The 26177-nt window shown below is 50.5% G+C and overlaps 8 protein-coding genes and 1 non-coding gene across 9 annotated transcripts; 3 read left to right on the top strand and 6 right to left on the bottom strand.

The window, feature by feature from the left end:
* Positions 1-1147: 1147 nt before the first annotated feature.
* On the bottom strand, positions 1148-2641 carry P174DRAFT_440535 (protein transporter YIF1). The gene is made up of 3 exons (XM_024827072.1): positions 2216-2641; positions 1587-2150; positions 1148-1533 (listed from the first exon to the last, which is right to left on the bottom strand). Exons 1-3 carry the CDS (start codon positions 2501-2503, stop codon positions 1312-1314), a joined length of 1074 nt encoding a protein of 357 aa, XP_024684517.1. The 5' UTR covers positions 2504-2641; the 3' UTR covers positions 1148-1311.
* Positions 2642-2735: 94 nt separating this feature from the next.
* Positions 2736-5070, top strand: P174DRAFT_450271 (signal recognition particle receptor subunit alpha). Its single transcript, XM_024828918.1, has 3 exons — positions 2736-3022; positions 3074-3359; positions 3418-5070. Exons 1-3 carry the CDS (start codon positions 2798-2800, stop codon positions 4854-4856), a joined length of 1950 nt encoding a protein of 649 aa, XP_024684516.1. The 5' UTR covers positions 2736-2797; the 3' UTR covers positions 4857-5070.
* P174DRAFT_t66 lies at positions 5021-5092 on the bottom strand. Its single transcript has one exon. It is a non-coding gene; the product is annotated as a tRNA-Arg (tRNA).
* Positions 5093-5376: 284 nt separating this feature from the next.
* Positions 5377-7892, top strand: P174DRAFT_440533 (MFS transporter). Its single transcript, XM_024827071.1, has 3 exons — positions 5377-6492; positions 6519-7262; positions 7318-7892. The coding sequence occupies exons 1-3, from the start codon at positions 5845-5847 to the stop codon at positions 7609-7611; spliced, it is 1686 nt and encodes a 561-aa protein (XP_024684515.1). The 5' UTR covers positions 5377-5844; the 3' UTR covers positions 7612-7892.
* A 166-nt stretch (positions 7893-8058) lies between these two features.
* Positions 8059-12150, bottom strand: P174DRAFT_511594 (tetratricopeptide repeat protein; the record flags this gene model as incomplete). Its single annotated transcript, XM_024831803.1, has 13 exons — positions 12035-12150; positions 11791-11960; positions 11580-11718; positions 11448-11525; positions 11263-11396; positions 11158-11209; positions 10891-11096; positions 10774-10842; positions 10640-10726; positions 10378-10572; positions 8815-10326; positions 8377-8754; positions 8059-8309 (listed from the first exon to the last, which is right to left on the bottom strand). Exons 1-13 carry the CDS (start codon positions 12070-12072, stop codon positions 8059-8061), a joined length of 3309 nt encoding a protein of 1102 aa, XP_024684514.1. The 5' UTR covers positions 12073-12150.
* Positions 12151-14071: 1921 nt separating this feature from the next.
* On the top strand, positions 14072-16614 carry catA (catalase catA). The gene is made up of 3 exons (XM_024827070.1): positions 14072-14413; positions 14470-14782; positions 14830-16614. Exons 1-3 carry the CDS (start codon positions 14180-14182, stop codon positions 16521-16523), a joined length of 2241 nt encoding a protein of 746 aa, XP_024684513.1. The 5' UTR covers positions 14072-14179; the 3' UTR covers positions 16524-16614.
* A 354-nt stretch (positions 16615-16968) lies between these two features.
* Positions 16969-20220, bottom strand: P174DRAFT_367719 (F-box protein; the record flags this gene model as incomplete). Its single annotated transcript, XM_024822192.1, has 2 exons — positions 16969-17855; positions 17916-20220. The coding sequence occupies 2 exons, from the start codon at positions 20218-20220 to the stop codon at positions 16969-16971; spliced, it is 3192 nt and encodes a 1063-aa protein (XP_024684512.1).
* Positions 20221-22805: 2585 nt separating this feature from the next.
* Positions 22806-23586, bottom strand: P174DRAFT_366886 (Mpv17/PMP22 family protein; the record flags this gene model as incomplete). The annotated part of the gene is made up of 3 exons (XM_024822140.1): positions 22806-22955; positions 23044-23361; positions 23488-23586. 3 exons carry the CDS (start codon positions 23584-23586, stop codon positions 22806-22808), a joined length of 567 nt encoding a protein of 188 aa, XP_024684511.1.
* An 878-nt stretch (positions 23587-24464) lies between these two features.
* On the bottom strand, positions 24465-26126 carry P174DRAFT_450266 (putative iron-sulfur cluster-binding protein; the record flags this gene model as incomplete). The annotated part of the gene is made up of 5 exons (XM_024828917.1): positions 25795-26126; positions 25260-25731; positions 24768-25199; positions 24580-24705; positions 24465-24517 (listed from the first exon to the last, which is right to left on the bottom strand). The coding sequence occupies exons 1-5, from the start codon at positions 26035-26037 to the stop codon at positions 24465-24467; spliced, it is 1326 nt and encodes a 441-aa protein (XP_024684510.1). The 5' UTR covers positions 26038-26126.
* Positions 26127-26177: the final 51 nt, after the last annotated feature.

Raw genomic sequence — 26177 nt, 5'->3', positions numbered from 1 at the left:
AAGGCTTCCTAGAAAACGACAAAACGGATTCTTCAGTGACAGTCCAGAAATGCGATAGAGGGCGTAGATTTCAAACTCACGGTCGACAGACTCCGGGAGGGCGGTGATGGGAATTTGTTGTCGAAGAGTCGGGGTTGTCAAAGTCGTCCGAAACGCACACAAGTCGCTCTGGGCTACTGGATCGCGAATTTCCGGTGTTGCGTTCTTCGCCCACAAGAGTCTCGCTTAACAGCCAGTAGCAACTCGCCGAACGGGGTTGCGTGCGGCCTAGGGCTGCTTTTCGCTGGGGCCTTGGCGCCTCAAGGCCGGCTTTACTCGTTTCTCCGTTCCGGCCAAACTACATTTAAGCTTCTCCCAAAACATTTTACTCACCTCTTCCTTGCATTTGCAAAGAGTTTGAGCTGGCCTTTGGCTTGTTCCTTCAGGACAAAATGAGGTTCTGCTTATGCTATCTGCGACTGACTTGATCTACACAGGTTCATACATGGGATATCCTATATTTTACTGGTATGTTTCTATCTCCATTTTTTCAATATCACCATTCACATGATGCGGTAATTTGCGATTGACGCAGTGTCTGTGAACCCTTGCCGGGGTTCGTTAAGCAGCGCTGCCGCATGATATTCATTTCTTACATATTCTGATATTTGTTGATTGCTCCTCTTTCATTATCGTCACGATTCGTCCTTTCAGCGAGCTGACTTGTCAAAGACATTTTAGGTTCTCGTCAACTGGTCAATCTCATCAATCAGCAGACATTTCTGGTACGTTCGACTACTTTTTCCCTTCCCCAGTCACCGTCCGATGATTACACCTTTTGCACTGCCTAGATAGTATATGATGCCTCACGGCTATGATATGTTGCATTATCACCAAGATCTCTGAGGACTTGTGACCTTTCAACCTTTCTTGTACATTTTTACTTGTTTGCATCCGTCTAACATGAGACATTTATAGGTTATGGTGGACAGCTATGGATCCTTGTGTAGTCATTGGAATAACAATAATATGAGTCTTTCAATTCGTCCTCAATATCTATCTTTAGACTCGTCCCTTTGTACTCGCTGTAATATTTCTAACTTAGACGTTCCCTAATCGTATCTGAGAATTTTCGTAGAGAGGCCTGGTACTAAGAAACGTGGTGGAACTCAAAGAAATTCATTATGGTATTGAACCTCACTAGTACATACAGATCGCAATGAACACCGGCAAGCGAAGACCTACGGTCGACGCCGTCATAAGAGACTGCTTGCTTTTCATGAAGCCCGTCTATGTCATTATTATATGCAACTTCGCTGTCATCAAATGGAATCATGACAGCGACCCGGCACCCTTTGCAGCCGCTGAGGCAGCAGTAGCTGGGCCCTCGCGGCTCAGCACCCACATGAAGATGAATTGGATGACATAAGAGTAGATGAACAGGAACTGAGTTCGACGATTGCGCTGCGAACGGGCAACTGTATGCATCGAACCGGCGCGCATGGACGCATCACTGGTTGAGTCTGGGAGAAGAACGTACTTCAACGAGCGGAGCTGGAAACTTGTCAATGGACTGGCCGGCTGAAGTCACAATGCTTTTCACTTACCAAGAAGAAAGCATTGGCGAGGAATGTGTAAACGAACACAACCCAGCCAACCCAACCGCCAGTTCCCCTTCCTGGCGTCAAGATCTCGGACATAACCAGAGTTGCAATGATGCCAACGAACTTGTAGCCAGAGTATGCCACAAGGTCCAACAGCTGAGATTCATTGTTGATGCTGAGAATGTACATGGCCAGCTTGAGACACAGTATTTCAAAAACTATGACCGCAATAGCCGTCGTAGTTATCGAGCCAAGTAGCTCCGGATGGAAATGACCTCGGAATCCCGCCAGCACCGCTGAAAGAAGAATATAGGTGACGAGTGCCATCACAGGGATGTACATATCTGGAGAGTTCAGATCGTCACGAGGGGGGAGGAACATGGATGAGTATTGTTGCTGTGCAATCTGACCATTAGGACCGGCCGGCGATGTTGTTAGACGTGCTTGCTGACGAGACCAAGGCTTGTGTCGCCAGGGAAAGAGCACGAGTGCGAGCTTGTTCAGGACGTAATAGTTCGATACGTTGAAGTAATGCTTGAGAGCTGGAATGGAGACATAGCGATTGAACTATCGAACTTCAGCAGAAGCTCATAGGTTTGGGGTGCGGTAGGCTTCTTTGTTAGTCAACTCACGTTCTGTTCCATATACTCCTGGCCAGCAGCCATCGCCGTCTTCCCAACCTGGAATCCCATCTGCGCTGTGGGATCACTGATGAACCCACTAAAACCAGGCGCATATGTTCCGCTGCCGCCCTGCGCAGGAGAGGGCTGATAAGGATTGCCATATCCAGATGACTGGGGTTGCTGGGATGCTGGGGGAGGAGGCGAGCGCATCATGGGAACGGTAGACACATGTTGAGGCACAGGATGGTGGAGTGGAGGTGACTGCGCCGGCGGCGGTACGAAAGACTGGCGGTACATGTTGAATTTTTCTGTATAAGTAAGAAGCTAGTGATGAAAGAAAGTCTCGCAAATATTCCGTCTCGTCTTCTTGTCTTCTAGCAGCCGAAGAGGGGGGATGTTGGAAATCGGACAGTTCGAGTGCGAGTGATGTTGAAGTGTGTTTATACGTGGCTGGACTCGGTCTGATCGCCGGGGAGCTCTCACCTTTTCCGCCCGCGGTTCCCCACCATAGTGGCCACTACACTCACTTGTCCGTTCCCCAGAACCCACGCTGCTCGCCGTGAATAATATACACAAAAAGTGCTTACGATCATGTTAGAAGCCTTCGAAGTCTTGACTACATCCGGGGTGGTGCTGTGGTCAAAGTCGTATACACCGGTCGGAGCGCATGTGGTCAACAGCCTAATCAACGATGTCTTCATTGAGGAGAAGGTTCGCGCGCAGAATCAGGCAACGAGCAGTGCAGCTCCTATATACAAGAAGGAAAAGTATACTCTGAAATGGAAGCAAGTCAAGGATTTCAATCTGATATTTGTGGTATGTTCATGCCGCGCTTTGATTCAATGGCGCCGCTGACCGAGTCCATAGGCTGTATATCAATCTCTGCTACATCTTGGCTGGATCGACAAACTCTTGGATAACATTTCGACCATATTCATCGACTTATATAAGGACGAACTGAGGAGCGCACGGGCTAGGATTATTGAGTACCCGTTCGATAAGTACTTCGACCAGCAGGTGCGAGAGCTTGAGGACAATGCTGGGGCTCCTACATCAGAAACTCTCGTAGCAGAGAGCAATGAGAGAAAGGACCCTCTTGTTTCATCAGATAATGGTGGGCCACCTCCGCCGCCCGTGCCTGGTCTGTTGAAAGGTATTTGACATCGATAATTTTTCTCCACTAGTGATTGTGTTGCTAACTACCTCCGAAGCGCAACGTCCAGTTGCGCAGGGCGCGGCGACCTCGGACGAGGGTTCGCCACCCCAAACCCCAGATCTTTCTCGATCATCAACGCCCATTTTAGGTCATCTGTTGACCGCCAAGGGAGGGCCTGCTGGCCGCGCCTCTCGCCGCGCACGCAAAGCGGCCAACGCGAGCGCCACTGCTTCTTCTGGAGATGAAAGCATTCGGAAGGGGAAAACACCAAAAAGTGGCAAAAAGATGCGCAAGTGGGATGCTGATGGCTTTGCGGATGAGGATGATGGCAAGGTCCTCGATTACTCCGCGCCTGCAGATGGCGAGGACGCACCAGCTCCAGTAGTAGAGGCTGTTGCGCAAGAATCCTGGGGACGCCGAACAGGCAAGGGCCAATTTGTGCTGAAAGATCTAGGGGATGAAGTCCATTCCATTCTTGAGAATGCTGATCATGAAAAGGCAAAGGCTTCCTCGTCCACGGGCCTTGTTGGGTCAGGAGTCAACGCACTTGGTGGATTCTTCCGTAATATTGTCGGCGGCAAGGTCCTTACTGAGGCTGACTTGGAGAAACCCTTGAAAGCCATGGAAGACCATTTGCTGAAGAAGAACGTTGCGCGCGAAGCGGCCGTCCGTCTATGTGAAGGCGTCCAGCGCGAATTAGTTGGCAAGAAGACAGGCAACTTTCAAAGTGTTGATGCAGCGCTGCGCTCCGCAATGGAGTCCTCATTGCGCAAAATATTGACACCTACGTCGTCTCTCGATCTACTGCGTGAGATCGATGCTGTTAGATCTCCGACGAGCAAAGGACAGGCTCCTCGCCCATATGTCATCTCCATCGTGGGCGTCAACGGTGTTGGAAAGTCGACAAATCTGGGCAAAATCTGTTACTTCCTTCTCCAGAATAACTATCGTGTTCTGATTGCAGCCTGCGACACCTTCCGCTCTGGAGCCGTGGAACAGTTACGAGTCCATGCTCGCAATTTGAAGGAACTTAGTGCCCGAGAGAATACTGGAGAGGTTGAACTCTACGAGAAGGGATACGGAAAGGATGCAGCGAATGTAGCAAAGGATGCAGTGGAGTACGGCGCGGCGAATCAATTCGACGTTGTCTTGATTGATACTGCCGGTCGCCGTCATAACGACCAACGCCTTATGTCTTCTCTGGAGAAGTTCGCGAAGTTCGCCAAACCGGATAAGATCTTCATGGTCGGTGAAGCTCTGGTCGGTACGGACAGTGTGATGCAGGCTCGCAACTTCAACCAAGCTTTCGGCACTGGGAGAAACCTCGATGGCTTCATCATCAGTAAATGTGATACCGTTGGTGACATGGTAGGTACGCTTGTCAGCATGGTGCATGCTACAGGCATTCCCATTGTTTTTCTGGGCGTGGGCCAGCACTATGGTGATTTGAGGGGCCTAAGTGTGCCTTGGGCTGTCAATCTGTTGATGAAGTGAGTGCGCAGCTTTTGCCTTGTTAAAGAGATTTATATCATCTCGCTTCTGGTCACGCTGGATCTTGGAATGTTCTTGTAAATTAACTTACTGCGATTATACATTTCTCGCTACGGTAAAAATAAAGAAAAAAGAGAACGAGAACGAGAAAAAAGAGGCAAAAAGAATGACCTACGCAGGATTCGAACCTGCAATCTCTTGATCCGTAGTCAAGCGCCTTACCATTGGGCCAGCAGGCCTTCTTGAAGGATTTGGGCAGTACTGAGTCTTATCAGAAAAGGCAACAATGGGCGCTGGTGCTGCGAGCATCCACACAGTCTCTCCCACCATAAGCTTACGCCAGTCATTGTTACTGCAGCATAAGTACTCTAGTGTGGCTCTTATGCAGGGGGAACCATACAGGATTTTGAACGATGAATGTATTTGTTCTGCCTTGAGGTATGACATCATTTTGTTTTTGGAGCCTTACTATCTCGACCTCATGGGAGGATTATGACACCCTTGGTTCCTGAATCTTGTCTTGGCTGGAATGACCTTCATTGACACAACCACAGAAATAGCGCGAATCATTAATATTTCTGGGCCTGGCATGTTGGTACTTCGCGTGGGAAACGCATGACTCAGCGTGTCTCCCCAGATCGCTTACATCATCATCTCAGTCTCAAGTTCTGGACCTGGACTGCTCACTCAAATCATCACCCCATTGCATAATCTGGTCACTTCTGCTCTGTGCCTTGCCTTGCTATTGTACACTGGAAGACGTGTTTGTGATTGATAATTCGCCGGTTTGGAAGTACATGAGCGCCTTATTCCTTCCCAATCCGGCCGCGCGTGACGCAGTATTTTCCTCCGCACTTTGAACTTTCTGGAGACCATTGAGCAACATAGAGATTGGATTATCAGTCGACCTGCCTGCTACAATAAGTCTCGTACGAATCTTTACAAAAAATACATCTCTCCTCGAACTGCGTGAGGATCGTGCCCTGTGAGGATGAGAGAGACTGAACAGAACTCGCTGAATAGGCGTCATTCGACCACGCAGCACTATCAAACCTTCGACACTCCTCCTCCAAAATCGCGTGGAAGACCGAACTCAGGCCAATCCGAATCGTCAGGCGGCGACTCGAATCTGCAACAACATGGATCCGGAAGCGACGACGGATCACGATCTCCCTTGCCGAAGAAACAGATGGCAGTGTTGGCGATGATCGCGCTTTGTGAGCAGACGGCACTCAATTCGATCAGCCCTTATCTGCCTGATATGGCGGCGTCGTTTCCCGGAGTCGAACCGCAGTCTGTGGGTATCTATGTCGGAACGATCGCCTCGGCGTTTGCGATAGCGCAGTTCATAACCAACTACTTCTGGGGTTGGCTGTCGGATCGCGTGGGACGGAAGCCGGTCATATTGCTTGGGACCATCCTCACTGCAGTTTGCATGCTAGCGTTTGGATTCTGTAAGACGTTATGGCAGGCCATCCTGGTGCAGGCGTTGATGGGCGCTGTCAATGGCAACCAGGGATTGGTGTCAACGTGCCTGGGAGAGATTACCGACAGAAGCAACCAGTCGAAAGCTTTCACTTATCTCCCTGTCCTCTACGGTATCGGAGGTATCACCGGACCTCTTATTGGCGGCTTACTAGTCTTCCCCGAAATCCTTTGGACAAGAACAAACCCAATCCTTATCCTTATGCCGGGCCGAACCTCGTGTGTGCGGGAATTCTTATGGTGGACTTCATTTTGACGAGCCTTTTCCTCGAAGAGAGTCTCGAGGATGCGGAAGTTTTTCCTACAGTCAAACGCAGAATTCGTGCAATATTTGTCTGGTTGTGGGAGTGGACTAGTCATGCACGGCGGGCAAGACAGGCATACCCTCCCCATGAATATCATTCCGTGCAACAGCATGCATCTGAGCAAGATCATGACAGCGAACTTGACTCCGCCTCGGAAGTGTCCAGTCATCAAGGCGTCACACATGAGTCCCTGCTCAAAACCGAGATCTGGAATCGGGACACTGTTTTGCTTCTGCTGACGTATCTCATCTTCGCCCTGGGCAATGTGTCTTTCAACTCGCTTTTCCCTATCTTTTCGCATGCTCCACCTCCTACGGGACGAGCCCTTACTCCGAGCGAAATTGGTCTCTCGCAAGGTTTTGCCGGCCTGGCCACTATCCTCTTCCAAGTTTGTATCTTCGGCAAACTGCGAGATAAGATGGGCAACCGGTGGTCATATCGGGCAGGCCTCTTCGGCTTCGTCCTGTCGTTCATGCTCATGCCTTTCGTCGGATACAAAGGAGACGATGCTGACGGTCGGCTGACCAAAAAGACTGCTTTCATGGCTATGGAATTGTGCTTCGTGCTCTTAGTTAAGACGGTCGCTGCGGTTGGCGGTTTGACTAGTGCGCTTTTACTGGTAAAGTCATCCTCATCCCGACTGGGATTCGAGAATGCGCTAACTTGTCCTTCAGATTACGAACTCTGCTCCGGATCACGCAGTTCTGGGAGCACTCAATGGTCTTGCGCAAACTCTCGCCGCGGCTGGTCGAGCAGCCGGTCCGTTCCTATCTGGTGGCCTTTTCTCCCTGGCCTCCCGCATCCAACCAAAGGGAGAACTGCTGGCTTTCGGCGTCTTTGCTGCCGTTTCTTTTGTCGGCTTTATCTTGAGTTTCGGCATCAAGGGTCGCTCTTTAGAGGCGCAGGATTGGGAAAGTGACGACGACGATAATTATAAATCGGATGATGAGCATCCCTCAACTCCGTGATTGTGCCCCGGACAACCTCAGGACGGGTATCACCCGGTCGTTATGAATTGATGATCATGTATAGTGTCTCTAAGCCTCGAGTCCGGTGTTTTCCATTGTTATTGCATTTCCCTTAGATTGCCTCGCATCTGTTGCGCAAGCGCTTGTTCATATGTATATATTGGTGACAGCGACGATAGATTTATGGTTCATTCCGGGTCTGGGGACATCTAAACTTTCATATCATTGGCACGTCTTGTTCGTGTAGGTGGGATTAGATATTTGCATGAGATTAATCGAGACATCTACGTGTAAAATTTTGATCACAAGGATGATGCTAACCCCGATGGCTCGCTGGTACACCACATGTCTAATCATAGAAAGTATCCAATTGTGTTTTATCAACTTCGTATTCTCGACAACTCCTAGAAACAAAGGAAAAAAGGTTCGTTCGTGTATTCATGCTCCTCACTTCCACTCCCACTCAATGACATACATGAACGCTTCCTCCAGGTATCCCGACAGAAGCAAGCCCTGAGCATACTCGATCAGCTCGCTATCCGGCAACGAGAGAGACCGAAAATGTTCCCTTTCGCCGTTCGAGCCCCGCACGCTGATTCGCTTCTGGATGGCTGATTTGAACATTTCCTTGCCTGGGCTGACGAGGACGTACTTTGCGGGTGTATTGGGGGTATCCGGGGGGATGTAGCAGATGGCTTCTTGGCGTTGGGGGTTAGCCATTGGATTTCTCGGGGGTGGTGTTGGCGGTTGTTGGGGTTGAAGAACTTGTATTGCCGGGTCCAGATGATGATGATGACGATGATGATGACGGTGACGAGCTGCTGTCGATGGTTGCGAACCGGATGTCTGAGTCGAGGGAGAAGATGATGAGGGTGTTTGTGAGGGAGCTGAGCTTCATCCGGAAGGTTGTGAAGTTGCGCGGGTCGAAGTAGAAGGTGTAGCTGGCGAGTACGTCTACGGTCCTGTTCCCGTCGAGGGAGCGGATTTTAGAGAGAGCCTGGTCTCGGACCCAGGGTGGGCAGCGTGGTTTGACGGCTAGGGATTTGGACTCGCGGAGAGATACGGAGGGGATGCAGTAGGGGAGGTGTGATTGCAGGCTGGCTTTGTGGCATGGTTCGCTGCAAAAGCGGAAGATTTTGCATGCTGGGAGGCTGGTCAGCTTGTGCCGTGAGTCCGGGGGAAGATGTCAGAGAGAGGACTCACAGTTGCAGAGGATTTTGGTGGATGTTCCGCAGTTCTGGCATTTCCCGGGCTCGTGCAATCCCCACTCTTTTCTCTCAGTAGCCAGAACTTCTCGCCGGCGGTCGAGCTCGACGATTCTCTTCTGTGCATAGCCGATCCGTTTCCGCGAATGGTGCTCGTCGGGCGTGGCACTTGCCATTTGAACGAGCTGGTGATAGGCGAGGATGGCTTTATCCACGGAGTCGAGGTGCTCGCGTGACACGCAGAGCGCACTGAGCGCATCGAACGTCTCAGGAGCCTCTGGTCCTCTTACTACTAGGAGGTCCTCGAACAAGGTCTCGAAGAGATCAGCGGCGTCTCGGTTCAGTCCTGCATCCATGTACGATCGGCCTAATCGATGGATAACCCGAAGGGCCTCGGGGTCGCGAGAGTTGCGGTATTGGTCGAGTACGTCCAGGATTTCTGGGGGAAAGTCAAAATTGTCAGAGCCTTGGATATACCGGACAACGGCATCTCTCGTGATAGCACTCGCTACACCGAAGATCGTCTTGCAATGTGGGATGGTTTTGCCACATATCATCCGAGATTCCTTGACTAGGCCGAGCTTCTGATACAGAAGAGATAGCTTGTTCATTGCGTTGAGGGTCGTTTCGTTCTGTAGTCCAAACACCGTGTCCAGAGCAGGAACCGCCCTCTCCAATAAAAGGAGCGCGGATTCTAAATCACCCAAGGAGACCTTGAGCGACGCGAGATCTTGCATGCTACTCAATGTTTCCGGTGCGTGCTGTCCCAGAGTCTTCAACCTGCCGGCGAACGAGCGTTCGTATAGTGCGGCTGCTTCGGTGGCGTATCCGTCCTTCTCACAAAGTGCTCCTAGATCGTGCAGAACTGCAAAGTTCGTAGGGTGGTCGCGCCCAAAGGATCGTTTGTAGAGCCCGAGTGCCTCCAGGTAGCAGGCTTCCGATTCTGCGGCCATGTCCAGACTGCGGTATGCATGTCCCATAGAATGTAAAATGGACGCGCGAGACAATCTGTCGGTGTCCAATGCTGGCTCACTGTCCAGAGTCCGCAGTGCATCATGAAACTCCACAACCGCTGCTTTCGAATTGCCCTGCTTGAGGGCTGCATCAGCCCGCATACGCGTTATCAGGGTTTTGGAATAGACTGTCGAGGCAGAGAGCTCATTCTTCAGCTGGAGAAAGAGCTGAGCTACCTCATCCATCTGGAGCAGTCTTTGACGTCCAGAGGCGTCATGAACCATTGCGCCTCCCGAGAGGTGTTGAATATGAATGAAAATGTTCTGGCAGTTTCGTAACAACGTCATATACTCGGCTTCGAAAACAGCTGTTCGGATTCCATCCGCTCTGCGTTGCGTTTTGGCTGTGGTTTTCATGGCACTTGAGCTTCCTTCGCTTTCTAAGCTTGTATCACTTTCATTCTTGGAGACCCTTTGCGTGAAAGAGAGCCTCACGGTATTGACTCTTTTCAGCAACTTTCTCCCTCGGTTAGAGGCAGATTTTGCGCGTGACAGACCTGTTCTCCGTCAGCTGGGGTTTTGACTAACATTATATTCATCAAGCAAACCTTTCGGAATGGTACGACCAAATATCCTTTGCAGAAAAGATTGCCTTCGAGATGGCGACGGTGGTGTCCCTTGTGCTTGGTCTTCAACCAGATTTCCCTGCGAATCAACATAATCGGTTCTGTAATGCTCGTTTTCCTCCTCACAAAGGGCCATGCCCGATGCCTTTGAGCCAATGACATGGACATCATTCGGCGCTGGCAGTAATTATCAGCCGTTCACTCTCATGCACTTTTGTTCTTATAGAGACAGGGCCGAGCATACTTTCATAGGGACAGTCCCTCTGTGACTGCGTGGACTGCCATTCGGCAGCACCTCCGAACTGTTGGAATATACCATTGGGGGCATGGACTGCATCACACGTTAAACATGGCGCGTCAGAAAAAGGGTTGGCCTACCTCTCTCCAGGTCATATAGTCCAGCAAAACTAATCGCGATGAGCTCATCTTCATCACTTTGCGAGATTTCTGTCGAGAATTAGACATGTCTCTCATCAGTGGAATTGTGGAGCTTACTTCTGAATGACCAGGAATCCCGCAGCTTTCTGGCCCTCTGAGCAAACGATTGCTCCCCGGCGGTATTGGTCGCAATATGAAATTTAGAGCCGGTAAAGCTCATCTGCGCAATGCTGGGGCTTCTGCTGTGCGCCCCATTTGCCCTGTCCTTTTGAATATCCCGAAGACTGATATCGTCTCGGGGGTCATTCAGAACAGGCTCATATCTAAATTAGTCGTGTAAGACTGGCTGGACGACAAATAGATCAGTATCAGACTGGCACTGACGAGATGTTACACTCCTCCCCGCAGTTTTTGCAACTGATGAATGACGGCATGTCTGCGAGCTTATATGAGAGGATGTTCATAGGCAGTTACGGGTGACCGTCTCACCTCGCTGTCGATCCACTATTTCATCCTTGTCACCCATGGTAAATTGCTTCTCGCAATGCTCGCAGAAAAATCGGAGCGGACGGGAATTCAGAGGCAAAAACCGCTTTTCCATCCGGTAGCCCTTGGTGATAAGACTATAAAAGAATACTCAGCCTGAATCAACCGTACCCTGAAGTCAAGCATACCGATCTCGCATCATCAAATAGATTGCCACAGCTGCCCCAGGACAGAACCTCGTCAAGTAGTGTTGTTTCAATTCACACCTGTATATATCGTCAATTATGCATTGAAGAAGCAGGACAAATCAGCGGCCGTACGGTGAGGAGAAGACAGCATGGCAATCCGGGCATTGGGAGTCCGCAGCACCATTGGGGCCCCCATCGTCATTTCTGAGAGGCGGGAACAGACGTACAGTTTCTGCAAAACTTTCAACGCCTGGAGAATCTTCGACGGTTTCTATAGATTCGCGTCACAATACGTTAGATTTATCAAGTGGCGGATCATACACAAGAGCGGAATTCGACGAACCATTCTCTGTCTTGCCAGCTAACGACAGTAAGATGTCCGACGCTCGAAGAACCCGTGTCCGCGCTCCAAGTGCAACAGAGGCATTGTGAGAAGAAGGGCTTAAAACAATTTGGTTCTCAAAGTTCCGCTTCGCCTCTTCCTGCAGCGGACTGCGGCTGTCAATGCCATCTCTAGTCATCAAATATGAGTTCTCAGTGGGATATCCTAATCGGGGAGCAAATGCAGACCCTGGGAATGTTCTTACCGTTCCACCATCGGACTTGTATAATGACCGTAATCCATAACCAAGCTTCAGATAGGATGAAGAGAGGTCAAAGGCAAAGTTAAGAAGCAACCCGGATGTCAATGACACAAACCCACATGCAATCTGGACGAAGATCAAAGAAAGAAAGAAGCCGCATCGGAATGCACCAAAGGGCCGGGTGAGGCATCATTTTCAATAATCGGCAGGTCATGGTCCAGGTGCGTGTGCCCTGCGGGTCATCTTGATGAAATCGATTCTCCATGGGGATGAGAGAGGTAAACGGGTCGCATACTTTCTGGTTTCAAAAGGGAGGAGTTCGCAGCGTCAGTGCTTGTTATCCCTCGCATGATCCTAGCGGGACGCTTCCTTGGGATTGTGAAAGTCGTTTGCGAAGGATAGAAGCCAAATACTGAGTAGGCTCTGTAATCTGATGAAAAGGCCAATCAATTGACAGCTGAGAGGGTGGTTGGCGTCTGCAGGGTTTGTTGTCTCGGGCAATCCCGTTGGATGTGTATACTCTACAGAAATGTCGTGTGTTGGAGAGTCGCGGTCTTCGCGTCTCTTTTCTCTTTGAATTGACCGGACATCAACAATCAGGGGGAAGGATATCTCCAACAGCCAATCAGAAACACATTCTTCTTGATCCTGATTCCTTTCCTGTCAAAGAAATTCATCCCTGGCTCTGTACGACGATAAACCGATTGCTCCCTTGCGTCGAACTTTCTACAAGCACCCCAATGCCAGGAATACGTCTCCTCGGCCACGCCATTTTTCCTCACCGCATGAACATGCTCCTGCCTGTGGCTCCCTTCGATTGAAAGCTGGCCTATGACTATTGTCCCCGCATTCACAAGATGAAGTCGTTTCCCACCTGTCATATTTCGATGTGGACGCAGACGATCTACGGAACTCAAACGAAGACCCAGCGGATGACCCACAGAATTAACATAATCGACTGATCCTGAATAGATAGTCCGCCGCGTACGGATCTACAGAGCGGACTCCAGAGACAATTCGGATCAATAATTGTGGGAATCCATCTGATAGAGGATCCGATAGTTCATGGACTTGGGTCTTGGGGATATGACCTATCCGTGATGATCCTAAACTGCGGCCACCGCTTCTCCGTCTTCCTAGCAACAAATAAATCCATTCGATGGCCAGTTATCGAAACTCTCTGAGAGGTGATAGTCGACGCGACCGTTGTTTGAAGAAAGGAAAGCATTCGTATGGATCTCGGTGGGAAAGAGTTTGAGGGAGACGAAGGAGCAGTAGTAAGAAGAGAAACCCGGCCAAAAAGGGAGAAGCAGGACAGGCTAATGCGACAGTACAAAAAGTCAAAAACTTTATGCGCTTCGACTAGACTTTACACGCCAGATGCCGAAGTGTCTATTCCTCATGGATCCTTCAAATGCCGTCCTGGCACAAGTGCCTCTGCCTTGAAGTCATCAACCCGACAATCTCAGAAGCAAACGGTTTCTGGTTGATCGATGGATCGTTAAGAGCATCAATTCGCCCAACATTCGTTTGCTTCCCTGCTTCTGGAGCGGTGTTGCGTAACTCGCGGAACGATATACAGCCGCCAACAACAACACTTCGGCAGCATCAATGCCGATATCACAGCGAAACAGTCGATTTGGAAGTAATATCAATAAATTTATTGGACACTCTCCTGGCTTTGAGTATTCTCGTTGCAGATCATCAGCTCACCCGCATGGGGTAGAGTGAGTTCCTTGGTTATCAGACACAGTCATGAACTCATTTGCCCCACAAGAACAGAGCTTGGCTCTCCGTCAACGAATACCATCCTTGATGGAAAACAGGTTCAACGGAAAGATTTCAATTGGAGAAGTCATGAAGATATCCTCCGCATGCGAATTCCGGTTTTTCCATGACACTGGACAGCCTGGATGGTCATGATCGCTGGATCCAGCCGAGGCCGACACTGACAGGGTGACGTTGACGTTCCGCCAACGTCACACTTACGTGCGTCACAGCTCTGGACATACCAAAGAGCATTTATTACACACCATGGAAGCCAGCAGAGATGTTAAAGAGATGTTCTTGTCAGGTCGGCGCTGTCGGTTCTTCACAGAGCTTTAACTTAAATCTGAAATTACCTTGACCATCAGTTCGAGAATCAACATGGCCACAAAGATTGCTGGAGGCCTGCACAAAGCGCAGGAAGTGCTTCAAAACACGTCTTCTAAAAGCAAGAAATTGGTCGACTTGGAAAGAGATACTGCCGATGCTCACACCCAGCAGCCACTGACCACGGATCACGGTGTGCGAGTCAGCAACACCGATCAATGGCTTAGAGTTACGAATGACCGGCGGACTGGCTCATCCTTGCTGGAGGATCAGATCGCCAGAGAAAAGGTAAACATATTGCATGTAAATACTCTCGATAAAAATGGTATTAATGATATTCACAGATCCATCGCTTTGATCATGAACGTATTCCTGAAAGAGTAGTCCATGCGCGTGGCACTGGCGCATTCGGAAACTTCAAGCTTAAGGAGAGCATCGAAGATCTGACTTATGCCGGTGTCCTGACGGATACATCAAGAAACACGCCCGTCTTTGTTCGCTTTTCAACTGTCCAAGGAAGCAGAGGTAGCGCTGATACAGTCCGCGATGTTCGTGGATTCGCCGTCAAGTTCTACACTGAGGAAGGCAACTGGGACATTGTTGGAAACAACATCCCTGTGTTTTTCATTCAAGATGCCGTCAAGTTCCCAGATTTCGGTACGTATCATTCCTGTTGCTGCTTCTGTCAGATCTGACTTTGCCAGTTCATGCGGTCAAGCCGGAGCCACACAACGAGGTTCCTCAGGCCCAAACAGCTCACAACAACTTCTGGGACTTTGTGTACTTGCACCCGGAAGCCACCCACATGTTCATGTGGGCCATGTCTGACCGCGCCATCCCCCGATCCTACCGGATGATGCAGGGATTTGGTGTGAACACTTTTGCTCTCGTCAACAAAGAGGGAAAGCGACACTTTGTCAAGTTCCACTGGATCCCCCATCTGGGTGTGCACTCTCTTGTCTGGGACGAAGCCTTGAAGCTGGGAGGCCAAGACCCCGATTTCCATCGCAAAGACCTCATGGAGGCCATCGACAACAAGGCGTACCCGAAGTGGGACTTTGCAATCCAAGTCATTCCAGAGGAGAAGCAGGATGACTTTGAATTCGACATCTTGGATGCGACCAAGATCTGGCCCGAAGACCTTGTGCCCCTTCGTGTTATTGGAGAGCTCGAGCTGAACCGCAACGTCGACGAATTCTTCCCCCAGACCGAGCAGGTCGCATTCTGCACCAGCCACATCGTCCCTGGCATCGACTTCACCGACGATCCACTTCTCCAAGGCCGAAACTTCTCCTACTTCGACACCCAGATCAGCCGCCTGGGCATCAATTGGGAAGAGCTGCCAATCAACCGTCCAGTGTGCCCTGTGCTCAACCACAACCGAGACGGACAGATGCGCCACCGAATCACGCAAGGCACGGTTAACTACTGGCCCAACCGCTTCGAAGCCGTCCCTCCAGCCGGCACCCAGGGCGGTGGGTTCACAACCTACCCCCAGCGCGTGGAGGGCATCAAGAACCGCGCCCTCAGCGACAAATTCCGCGAGCACCACAACCAAGCCCAGCTCTTCTACAACTCCATGTCTGAGCACGAGAAGCTGCACATGAAGAAGGCCTTCAGCTTCGAGCTCGACCACTGCGACGATCCCACCGTCTACGAACGCCTCGCCGGTCATCGCCTCGCCGAAATCGACCTCGAGCTCGCCCAGAAAGTCGCCGAGATGGTCGGCGCCCCAATCCCAGCCAAGGCCCTCAAGCAGAACCACGGCCGCCGCGCCCCGCACCTCTCCCAGACCGAGTTCCTCCCCAAGGCCCCCACCATCGCCAGCCGCCGCATCGCCATCATCATCGGCGACGGCTACGACCCCGTCGCCTTCACCGGCATGAAGACCGCCATCTACGCCGCCAGCGCCCTCCCCTTCATCATCGGCACCAAGCGCTCCGCCATCTACGCCGACGGCGAGGACAAGACTTCCTCCAAGGGCATCATCCCGGACCACCACTACGACGGCCAGCGCTCGACCATGTTCGACGCGACCTTCATCCCCGGCGGCCCGCACGTCGCCACCCTGCGCCAGAACGGGCAGATCAAGTACTGGATCTCCGAGACCTTCGGCCATCTCAAGGCGCTGGGCGCCACGGGCGAGGCCGTGGATCTCGTCAAGGAGACGCTGGGCGGCACCCTCGATGTCCAGGTGGCGTCGTCGCAGAGCCCGGACCCCGTTGAGTGGTATGGTGTTGTGACTGCGGGCGGGAAGCAGAAGCCCGAGAGCTTCAAGGAAAGCGTGCAGATTCTCAAGGGCGCGACGGACTTTGTGGGCAAGTTCTTCTACCAGATCTCGCAGCACAGGAATTATCAGCGTGAATTGGACGGTCTGGCATCGACCATTGCTTTCTAGTTAGCCGGCGAGTTGATACGGATTAGTTTTACGAATTTGTTTCTGATATGGATCTAATGGTAGCAATAATTCAATTTTATGAAAATCATTCAGATGTGATTGGAAGAGACCATTGCACGCTATGCGACAAACAACCATGTACTGAATCGCTTCAGTAGTAACATCTATATCTGGAACATGCTTGTACAGTAAATGTCTTGTAACGAGTGTACAAATGGGTATCGAGCCGACATGCGAAGACAGGTACTAATATGTGAAGAAAAAAGGCAATATACTTCAGTCGCTAAAAACGCAGCGGAAAAAAGAAAAGATTGATGGTAAATGCTCTCAAACCCCGGCAGTATCATGATGGGGTCTGGCACAAAACATGGCGGCGTTGCGCATGCAGACGTTGACACATAAACATAGATCTGAGAGTCAGAGAGCTCAGTTGACGAGAAGATGCTCAAGCCCATCTCCAGCCAGAGTTGACCGACTCTTGACTGTTGATGACGGATTCAAGCAGGGACGGGCTCTTCGAGCGAAAGGCGAAGCGGCCGCTGCGCCGGTGTTCGTATCGTTCTTGTTCCCTAGTGAGCAGTGCAACCGCGGCATTTGCATCGATGCCCTCGCCAGTATCCGTGATCTTCAAGGCCCACTTGGCATCTTCTTCTTTGAAGCCAAGCTCGTGGACCATCACATGGATAGCCTGGTCGACGGGGTCGAGGACCTGAGGTCTGCAGGAAACTGGGTTTGCGGTGGGTGGTGGTGGTGGAGGTAGTAGCTGTGAGTACTGGGCGGGTGCGGGGGGACAGTAGCGAGGAGTCAGTGACGCTGACGACGCCACTTGCTGGCTGGGTGGAGCTGGAGGTGGAGGTTGGTCGCTTGGAAGCCCCTCGAGGCGTCTCATTATCATGGCATAGCTTGAGATCGGGCGCTCCTCGGCGAACGTGATTGGGTTACCAGGGTTATTCTGCTGTTGAGTGCGCCGGTTTCGCAGCTGAGCTGCGAAGACGGCTTGTCGGCGCCGATTGCTTTGGTTGCTATCGGTCGCGTTGCTGCTTGTTTGAGACGTTCTCTCGCGGCCGGCAGAAGATCTGGAGGAGGTAGAACTGGCATTCGATAGACGTGATCCGTTGAGCGACGGGCTTCCTTCCCGTACCTTGTAGGCTCTGGATACGGCTTCTTTGAGAAAAGTGGACCGGCTGATGTCTGAGTCGGGAGGCTCCCACTTTGTCAGTCCAATGGATTGCGCCGTTTGAAATGTCGCTTCAGCGTTATCGAAAGGACAGATTGAGCCAATACTTAGGACTGCCGAAGGTCCCAGCGTGAGGACATAGTATGTCCATTCCTCTGTTCGCTTGTCAGTCTACGATCCCAGATAAGAAGGAGATGACAAAAAGGGCCACTTACCTATCATAGCTTCTTCCTTAACCGTGTCATTTTCTGCGATGTCGAGCCCGTCAAAAACGCCAGCCTTTCGGGCCTCAGTGCGGCTGCCGTGAATGGGTTGGAGCAACACGGCAAGACAGGTCCATATTTCTGTCATGTCGTAGAGCTGACTTTGGGGGAGACCTTCCCCGTTTCCGCGCCCGAACCCCTCCGGCGGTTCGAAAAGAACATTGTTCATGCCGAATGGTTCAGTGAGCGACGTGGTCACGATGCTGTTACGGTCGTGGGCCATAACGCCGCCATTCAGCCAGTCCATCTGTCCTACTATATCATTCTCCCGATTCTTGCCACAGCCAAAGATCCGGCAGAAAGTCCAGATTCGCCAAAAGGCGTCATCGATTTCTGCCGCTCGGGCATCATCTTTGCCTGTCAGGCCATTGATCGTTTCCTGGCGAAGGAAGGTATTGCAGCGGGCCAGGATGAGTGACTTGAGCTGAGCGAGCGTATAGATGTCTTGAGCGTAACGTTGGAGGTAAAGTGTGGGAGTGTATTCGGGGACAGGAGCGTCCGGATCGACGAGAATCTGCCATTCGCTATCCCAGGGAGGACTCATTTCACGCAATTCCCAGGCTGGAGGGGACATGCGGTAGACAGCAGTCTTCATGAGATGTAATTCATGCTGTTTGAAAACGCGGTAATACTGCTTGGAGACGACGGCTAGATGGAAGAGATCATCAAGGGAAGAAACTTGCTCCAGTATTTTGAGGGTGATGTCGTCTGGTAATTGGACAGCAGTTGTCTTGGAGGGTTTGTGAATTGAGATGGTAATGTTAGGATGTGGTGATGGCAAACCTGCATCAAGCTCATAGACCATCCTTTGAGGCAGGCCACCTTCCAATTCGAAGAGCGAGTTTGACGTGTTTAATCGTCCTGATTTGCTCGACGCGACAAAAATCTTCTCCTCCACATTGTTCGCTCGGATTCTAGGCATCGATCGCTCAGCGACCAGTTTGTCTCCCACAGAGCTGGAAGTGGAGACGAGGTCTTCGTGGCTGCGCACTTGCTTTGTCTGAAGCCGAGGGAGTTTCAATCGTAATTCTCTTTCGCTGCAAAAGGACGATGGTCTCTGTCTTTGGGAGGGTACTGGCAGGCAGGAAGACCCGGCCACTTCAGCCGTTTCCTCTGCCTCATCGTGAATAGTTTCCGGGCGCGGTGGGCGCTGAGGGCGAAAGGACGGGGATTCCACTTCGGACTTCAAGCTGGAGCTGCTGAACGATCGGAGATGAGTATTGGTGTACTTGCGACTGAATCCAGGGACGGGAAACGTGAAGGGCCCTTTATTCTTCGTTTTCTTCATTGTTTTTTGCAAATCGCGTTCTGGTTTTTCGTGACTGATTTTTTGACTCGAGTTATCTTGTGACTTGATAGAAGCAATATTTGTAGGAGGCCTTGGAGCTGGTCGAGTAGCAATCATGTCCATGTTTCCCCGGCTTATCTGCAAGGGCCCGTTGACGATCTGTGAAGAAAACAATTGGGGCTCATTGTGGCGCTGCTCGGTGATTCCTGCAAGAAAATTCTCCAATTCCTCAGCTGCCTGGGACAGAGTATGCTGAGAACGCGAAAGTCGTGTGGCAGGACTGGCCGGGGTTGTCGTACAAGGCCGGTCGCTGGAGGGACGCTGGCAAGCCTGGAACGGACGGGGGCCTTTGTGACGAACTGACAGGGGAGCTAATGCAATCGGGGGCTCCCGAGGGAGGGGCTTGTTTCTCACCTCATCCAGTGATGGACTTTTTACGGCTAGCTTGGAGGCCGAGCCTACTAGCACGGGCGCTATATCGTCATCAAAAACTCCTGCAGCAGCGGGGGAAATGACAGAAAAGGCATCGGCTGATTTGTAGGGGCACCCGGCTAGTTCGGAGCCAAGACTTGTCACGGACGATCTTCGGCTGTAGCAAGAGGAAGTTGTGTCGAAAGTGTCTTCAGACAAGGACGGAGAATCAGTTCTAGTGCCAGAATCCGAGGAATTCTGTCGGTTTTGATGATCAATCGCCTGCATGTCTGCCAGAAGAGAAAAAGGTGTCACCTTAGGGATCGTAGTGCTTATCGGCGACACCAGCGAGAAATGCGACGACAGTTCAGGGAAGAATCGGGTCCAATGAGTCCCTCTTGGAGGTGATCTGTCAGACAGTGGTGAGATTGCGAAATCGTCGTCGTCTGTCCATTCGTCATCGGATGGTCGACTCGAAGAGGTCTCGCACTTTGAGATCGATGTAACGGAGTGTTCTGAATCGGAAGGCGGCACGCCTAACGGGTCTGTCGTGCTCATTTTTAAAGATGGTAGCCTTTTCAACGGCTCCTTCCCGCAGTTCAGATCTTCAATCGAGTCAAGCCAGAAGGGCTGTGCTGTGTACGGTTTACCCAAGTTCGGAAACTGCGGTGTGTGATATGATCCACGGATCTGGAAAGGGCTGGAGGTTCGTGCTTAGAGCTGTACAGTTGAATCACCAAGCAGATGTGCCTTTCTCAGGCGTATACATGATCATGCAAGATAGGTCCGTGGTTTCGGGACGTTCTTTGTTCTCCTTGACAATGCCACTCCGGTCTATTCCTGGGCCACTGCACTGCTCTTCCTCACCAAGGTCCCGATCCTGGACAAGTCCAGTCCTCCAGTCGCGATGATGAAAGACCCTAATAGTAGTTTCAGGTCTTTATCAGTCGAGCGGACTTGGAAATATACAATGGACGTTCCAGTAGTCGGCGTTCCTTTTCCTTCCCTGGTAATTCCGAAGCTGATAGAGATCGCCTCGAAATTGCGCTATACAGGGAACAAAGAGAACGGAGAAGGAGTATCTGATGAGACCAGTTAGCATGAATCTGTTCCACATGACCACCAGATTGCTCGGTGGGAAACGAACCAGTCAAAAGGCAGGTATGTACAGAGTAGGACAAAGAGGTAGCACCATCGCCTGCCAAGGGATGAGTGGTCAACAGGGAAAACAACCGGTCAGGATACAGAGTATATAGTACTGAGATGCAGTACTAGTCTGGCAATTAATCACTGCATAAATCGATTTCGAGCCCTTGTCACCACGTGCATGGCATGGGTTGGTTTCCGGCAAAAACAGGTCGAGCATTGTTGGTGTTGGGGGGACATATAGACTATTATGGTCTATCCGATTGTTGGAACTAATCATTCTTTTCCGCAAGCTGCCTATCCAACCAAGCTACTTCTGGTCAAAGGCTGAGGGCAAAAGGTTAACTTTGCAAGGGACGATCCCTCGACAATAATCCAATGATGATAGACGATAAAGCTGGTGACACGAGGAATGATGGATGGGGGCCAAAAAGAGACAAGCGTGACCAGTTGGTTACTAGTGGTATTTCTCATTCTGAAGGACTTTGGTGTTGGACGACTTCGAGAAAGCCTCGCTTAGGTGAATTACAATTACCGTCATTTCTAATAATATCACATTGTCCATCAGTGCAATAAGTATTTCTTCAAGAAACGAGAATAAAACGTGTCCTTAGAGAGGTAATAATTTCGTAAAATGAACGATGCCGATTCTATCGACGTCCACAATCGTATATGCAAGTGCGGAAGAGGTATCTACTCCGTAGGTAAAATGGAAGAAATCAAGAACACGAAGTGATATTCCGCTTTGTCGTATCGAGTCTTTTTTTGGCGTCGTCTCGGCCCTTTATCCTCGCATTCCCCCAGGCTTGGATGCTCCGCCATCGAGCCAACGCCACTGATCTGCACTTCTGCATCTTCAAGACCTCGGCCCCGGTCCACTCCATCCTTGCTCATCGTATAAGCTCGTTAGTTGACTGGTTTCAATCTTGTTTCCCAATCGACCTTGCAGGATTTCAGAGGATTTCAGTTCAGGCCATCATAGATACGGGGTCTCGCTCAACTCTAGAGTCACTAGCCTAGTGTTCTGGGGGCCACACAGATAAGCCTGGGGTGTGGGCTATCCTTATGGCAGTTTGGCTGACTACCCAGCTATCAGTTGGGAACTTGAGGCTTTTTCGAACAATGACATTATCCCCTTCCTCTATATGTCTATAATAACTGTGCCATGTAAACCAGCTGATCACCTCCTCTGTGAAGTTGGCCACATTCCTACCGCTTACCTGCATCTTCCTCGCATGACGGAGACCAGGCATGACCCATGGGATTCGAGTATGATTTATCACGAACTGGAGCTCGTCCTTCGGAATAGGAGACCTCCAGTCTCCAAAACTGTTAGGATGTAGACATACTGCGACCAGATCTGTTTCCTTTGTTCGTAAGCCCACCTTAGATACGCTCTGTTGTTGAAGATGTCACTCCGCACAACCTACATCGACTAAACGACTAAAACAACCAACACTCCGCAATCGTCAGTAGAACTCCAAGGGCCAACTTATTGTTGGCGATCGGCTGGATCAAATAACCATACCGTCACAGTAAGGCGTTTTCGGGAAGCAAATCTGAACTAATAGATGTGTCTCACATACATTCGAGTCGAGCTCAATTGCTGAGGTGATCGCGGAAGGGGCAGGAAGTGAGTACCCGTCTAAGCTCAACAATCTTACTAGAGCTTGTCATGAAGATTCGCCTCGGCCCTTGTTGGATGATGTGCATCAGCGTTAGTAGACGGATGGCCATTTGATTAAGGCTTAATCTTATGTAGATCCTAGATGAAATATAGTGGCCACGGATGATCAGATAGGATAGTTGGTAATATTTGTTGTCGGAATTCTATCCAACTTCAGCCCCCAACGGCCCCATCATATACAATAGGAATAATATGGAATGTCTAACTAACCAACCAACCCAACAATCCTTTCAGTCTATTCTTGTCTACAACCAGAGCACGGAGGCCAACAATTGCTGCAATCATGAATCTGCCTTATCTGGGGCCAACATCACCCAGACATCAGACTCAGATAAACCGCCCAGATGACGCCAAACAGACTACCAACAAGCAATCGCTTGTCTGCGGGTACAACAGTGAAGTTGAGAATCGACACAAGAGGCCAGAGCTTGAATCCAGCAAGCATGATGGGCCAAAAGTCCTGCGGCGCATCAGACCTGGGTAATACCCTCGCTATTGTTGCAGAGAAAAAAAGATACACCCGAAGGGAGTAACAGCAGTGGACTTACATTCTGAATCTGTGCATTGATGACCTCAAAATCCTGTCCCCGTAAAAGTCCCATTGCCATAATGAAGGCGACAGTGTTGATCGCCGCGCCGACAGTCTGGTCAATCACGACTTTTGCTACGGTGTTCCTCACGTTCAACCTCTGCTTCCCCTGCTTCGGACCATTCTTCTCAGCAGTAGACTTGGTGACAGACGTGTCTTCACTGGAGCCCGGGAACCTCGACTCCAGGCCCTCTAGCCAGACGTAGGTCAGCGGCGAGAGCACAAACGCACATGTCGTGAACTGGAACAAAGCCTGGAGGTCAAGTTCGAACGGTGTCTACCTTATGCGAATCATCGCCATCGCTCGTCAGAATCGTGATCATTACGTTTCTTGTTAATGGAACTGTTCATGGCGGGCTGCTTGCTAGGATGAATAAGAAAACATGAGATCGAATCCACGTACCTGATCTCTCCACGCTTTGATTCCCTGCGCAAGGACATTCGAACCCGCATTTACGAGCGCAGCCTGCAAGGTTGCCGTTGCAATCGGAGGTAGAGACATATCTGGCAATGCGCGAGATAGATGAGATGCGCAAGCAACCGGGTGAATACGAGTTCCCCCTCGTAAATAGAGTAGTGGACTCGGGAGGGAAAGTCAAATAGGAGGCTTGGCTCTATTTTTGCATAGATCAGCACTTAGTCTAATCTAGTCTTTTTGTGCGAGATACGAACCAGGGGATATCTTTGGCGTACTTACTGCAGACTACTACGGGAGCTCGTGTTCCGTGGGTTGACTCTGTCTGCGGTAATGATGTCAACTGACAAGACACGAATTGTTCTGGGCCTGGTGAGCTAAAAATACTTTAGAAATTCAGATGAAGAACTCGTGTTCACCTATTTAGCCGATGGACCAGATGCTTGGATCAAGTGTTATGAGCTTACAAACACTTTGATGAAAGTGATCGAGAAGAGAACACGAGGTTACGAGGACGCCTTTAAAGCATTTATATTGATGTTGTACCTAGGCAGGTACTTAGATTTTGATCTCTTGGATAATCAGGAGGTGGAGTTGGTAGGGTAGATCAGGGCTCCAGATAGGTCCCTGGTACTCGAAATAGTGGAGAAATGGATATGCGGAAAAGGGAAAGTTGACACGTCGAGGTACTCCGTACGCAGGGGAGACTCAAAAAGTCAGTGAAGAATGTGTCAATTCAGGATGTTGATTGGTGGCTGGCCTTTCGTTGCCAATACTACCTCTTTTCTCCATCACAATCGATAAGAAACAGGAAAAGAGATGCTCCCAAGCTATAGAAGATAAATCTAGTAGGGAAGTGCCTTGATTATGCATTGGTGCTACAGGTATCGCTGCTTGTCCCAGCGAGCTCGCTCAGTGCTATGCCATGCCTACTGCTTGATTGATCGCTTCAAGGCGCATGACGGCTACCAGGCCAGACTTGGGAATTTCTCACCACGACATTCGAGCTCTCTGCAAACTGAAATGAGTCAGTTAAGCTACTTTAATCATCCGGCTCCGAACAAGGGGTTATCGACTTACGTCGGTCGGCCTGCCGGGACTTTGGCGTCATTCGCGGCTGCCTCATTGCAGGATGCACTTCCATCCCTTGCAGCTCTTCGAGCTTAGTATGCGTTTTCAGCTGCTCGAGGATCAACTTTTGCAAATCTATTCAACGTAAGCATCAGTGTTCTCCAAATATGGATACTGAGAGCCAGGTAGGGACGAACTTGAGTTTGCCAAGCGAGAGCGACAGTCCCGATCTTCTGTTGTCGTTGCGGTCACATCTTCCTGGGAGCAATCCGCAGCTCTTCTGACTTGTAACTGATATTGGTTCTCCAATTCGGTGACTTGTTCCGTTATCATCTCAATGATCTTATCTGAAATCAACTCAGATTTGACGTCGCCATCCGTGTTCTGGAAGCAATACAGATCGTATCGGATCAGCGTCTTTCGCTCGGACGCCGGATGGAAGCTAAGAGAGTACCAATATCTGCTATCCTTGATGGTGTGAAGCGAGACGTTGGGAAATAGCAGACTGTCAGAGTCTCCTGCGTTCTTCCCGTCCAAATGATGCTTGATTCTGGCTAAAAGAGATGAACGTAGAAGTCGCGCAAGTTTGGGCAATATTGCAGATGTACCGAACTGCTTCTCAGATACGACTTTTGCGGTAGATCATCAGGGCTCATCCAGGCCAACGAAGGCAAGACTGCAGAACTTACCAGCCATTTTCCAATTGAATACTCCTTCGATCGCCTTACCCCCAATCCATCGTGACTGAGCTATAGGCCCATTACGCCTCACGAAGTCGGTCAGACAGTCAGTCTCTAGCAGCTCACCTGACGCATCGGCTTCGAGATTCACAAAGATGAGGCCGTCGGTGCTCTGCTGAACATGAATAGCAAACAGACCATTCTGTGATTTATCGAAACCAAGTACATTTTCAAAATGAGGGGCTTTGATAAGCTCGCCTTTCGTGCTGTAGCTCCAGCCATGGTAGCGACATCCGAGAACGGTAGAACTTCCTCGCTCTTTATTCGTGACGGTGTACGCTCTATGGCGACAAACATTGTGGAAAGCTCTAATCTCACCATCTTTGCCCAGGATGAGGAAGATGGGGAAGCCGGCCACTTCGAAGGACTGATAATCGCCAGGTTTAGTGAACTGGCTGCGGTGAGAAAGATACAGCCATGACTGTGATCCACAAGCGTTAAGAGATCTGAATTTCGAACCCGGAACATGTTTATTCGGGCTTACCTTGCTGAACACCGCGCGCCGTTCGAGTTGAAAGATATCATTGCTATTCAGCCAGATTTCAGGAAAATCCGATTCCTTGGAGACAGCTTGTGCGTCGTCGGCTTCTGGGACTTGAGGGACCGGCTCAGATTGTCCTATGAGGAGCGTCTTCGGGTGTATCCCACGGGGCCAGGCTCGACATAGGAAGACGATGGCAGTCAACAGTGCTACAAGTATTGGTGTAGGCGAGCTCAGAGCCTCCATGGCGATTCTCCAGCGATTCTTCCCGTAGTCAACGCCGCAGCGTCGGAGAGCCGTTGAAGCATTTAAAGGACAGTAACTTTGATGACCCCAAGGAAGGTCAACTCCATTCGTTACCTGATGGGCTGGCATGAAGAGACTAG

The sequence above is a fragment of the Aspergillus novofumigatus genome (genome assembly GCF_002847465.1).
Source record: "Aspergillus novofumigatus IBT 16806 chromosome Unknown P174scaffold_3, whole genome shotgun sequence".
In the NCBI taxonomy this organism is placed as follows: domain Eukaryota; kingdom Fungi; phylum Ascomycota; class Eurotiomycetes; order Eurotiales; family Aspergillaceae; genus Aspergillus; species Aspergillus novofumigatus.
This window is presented reverse-complemented; position numbering and strand designations above follow the sequence as displayed.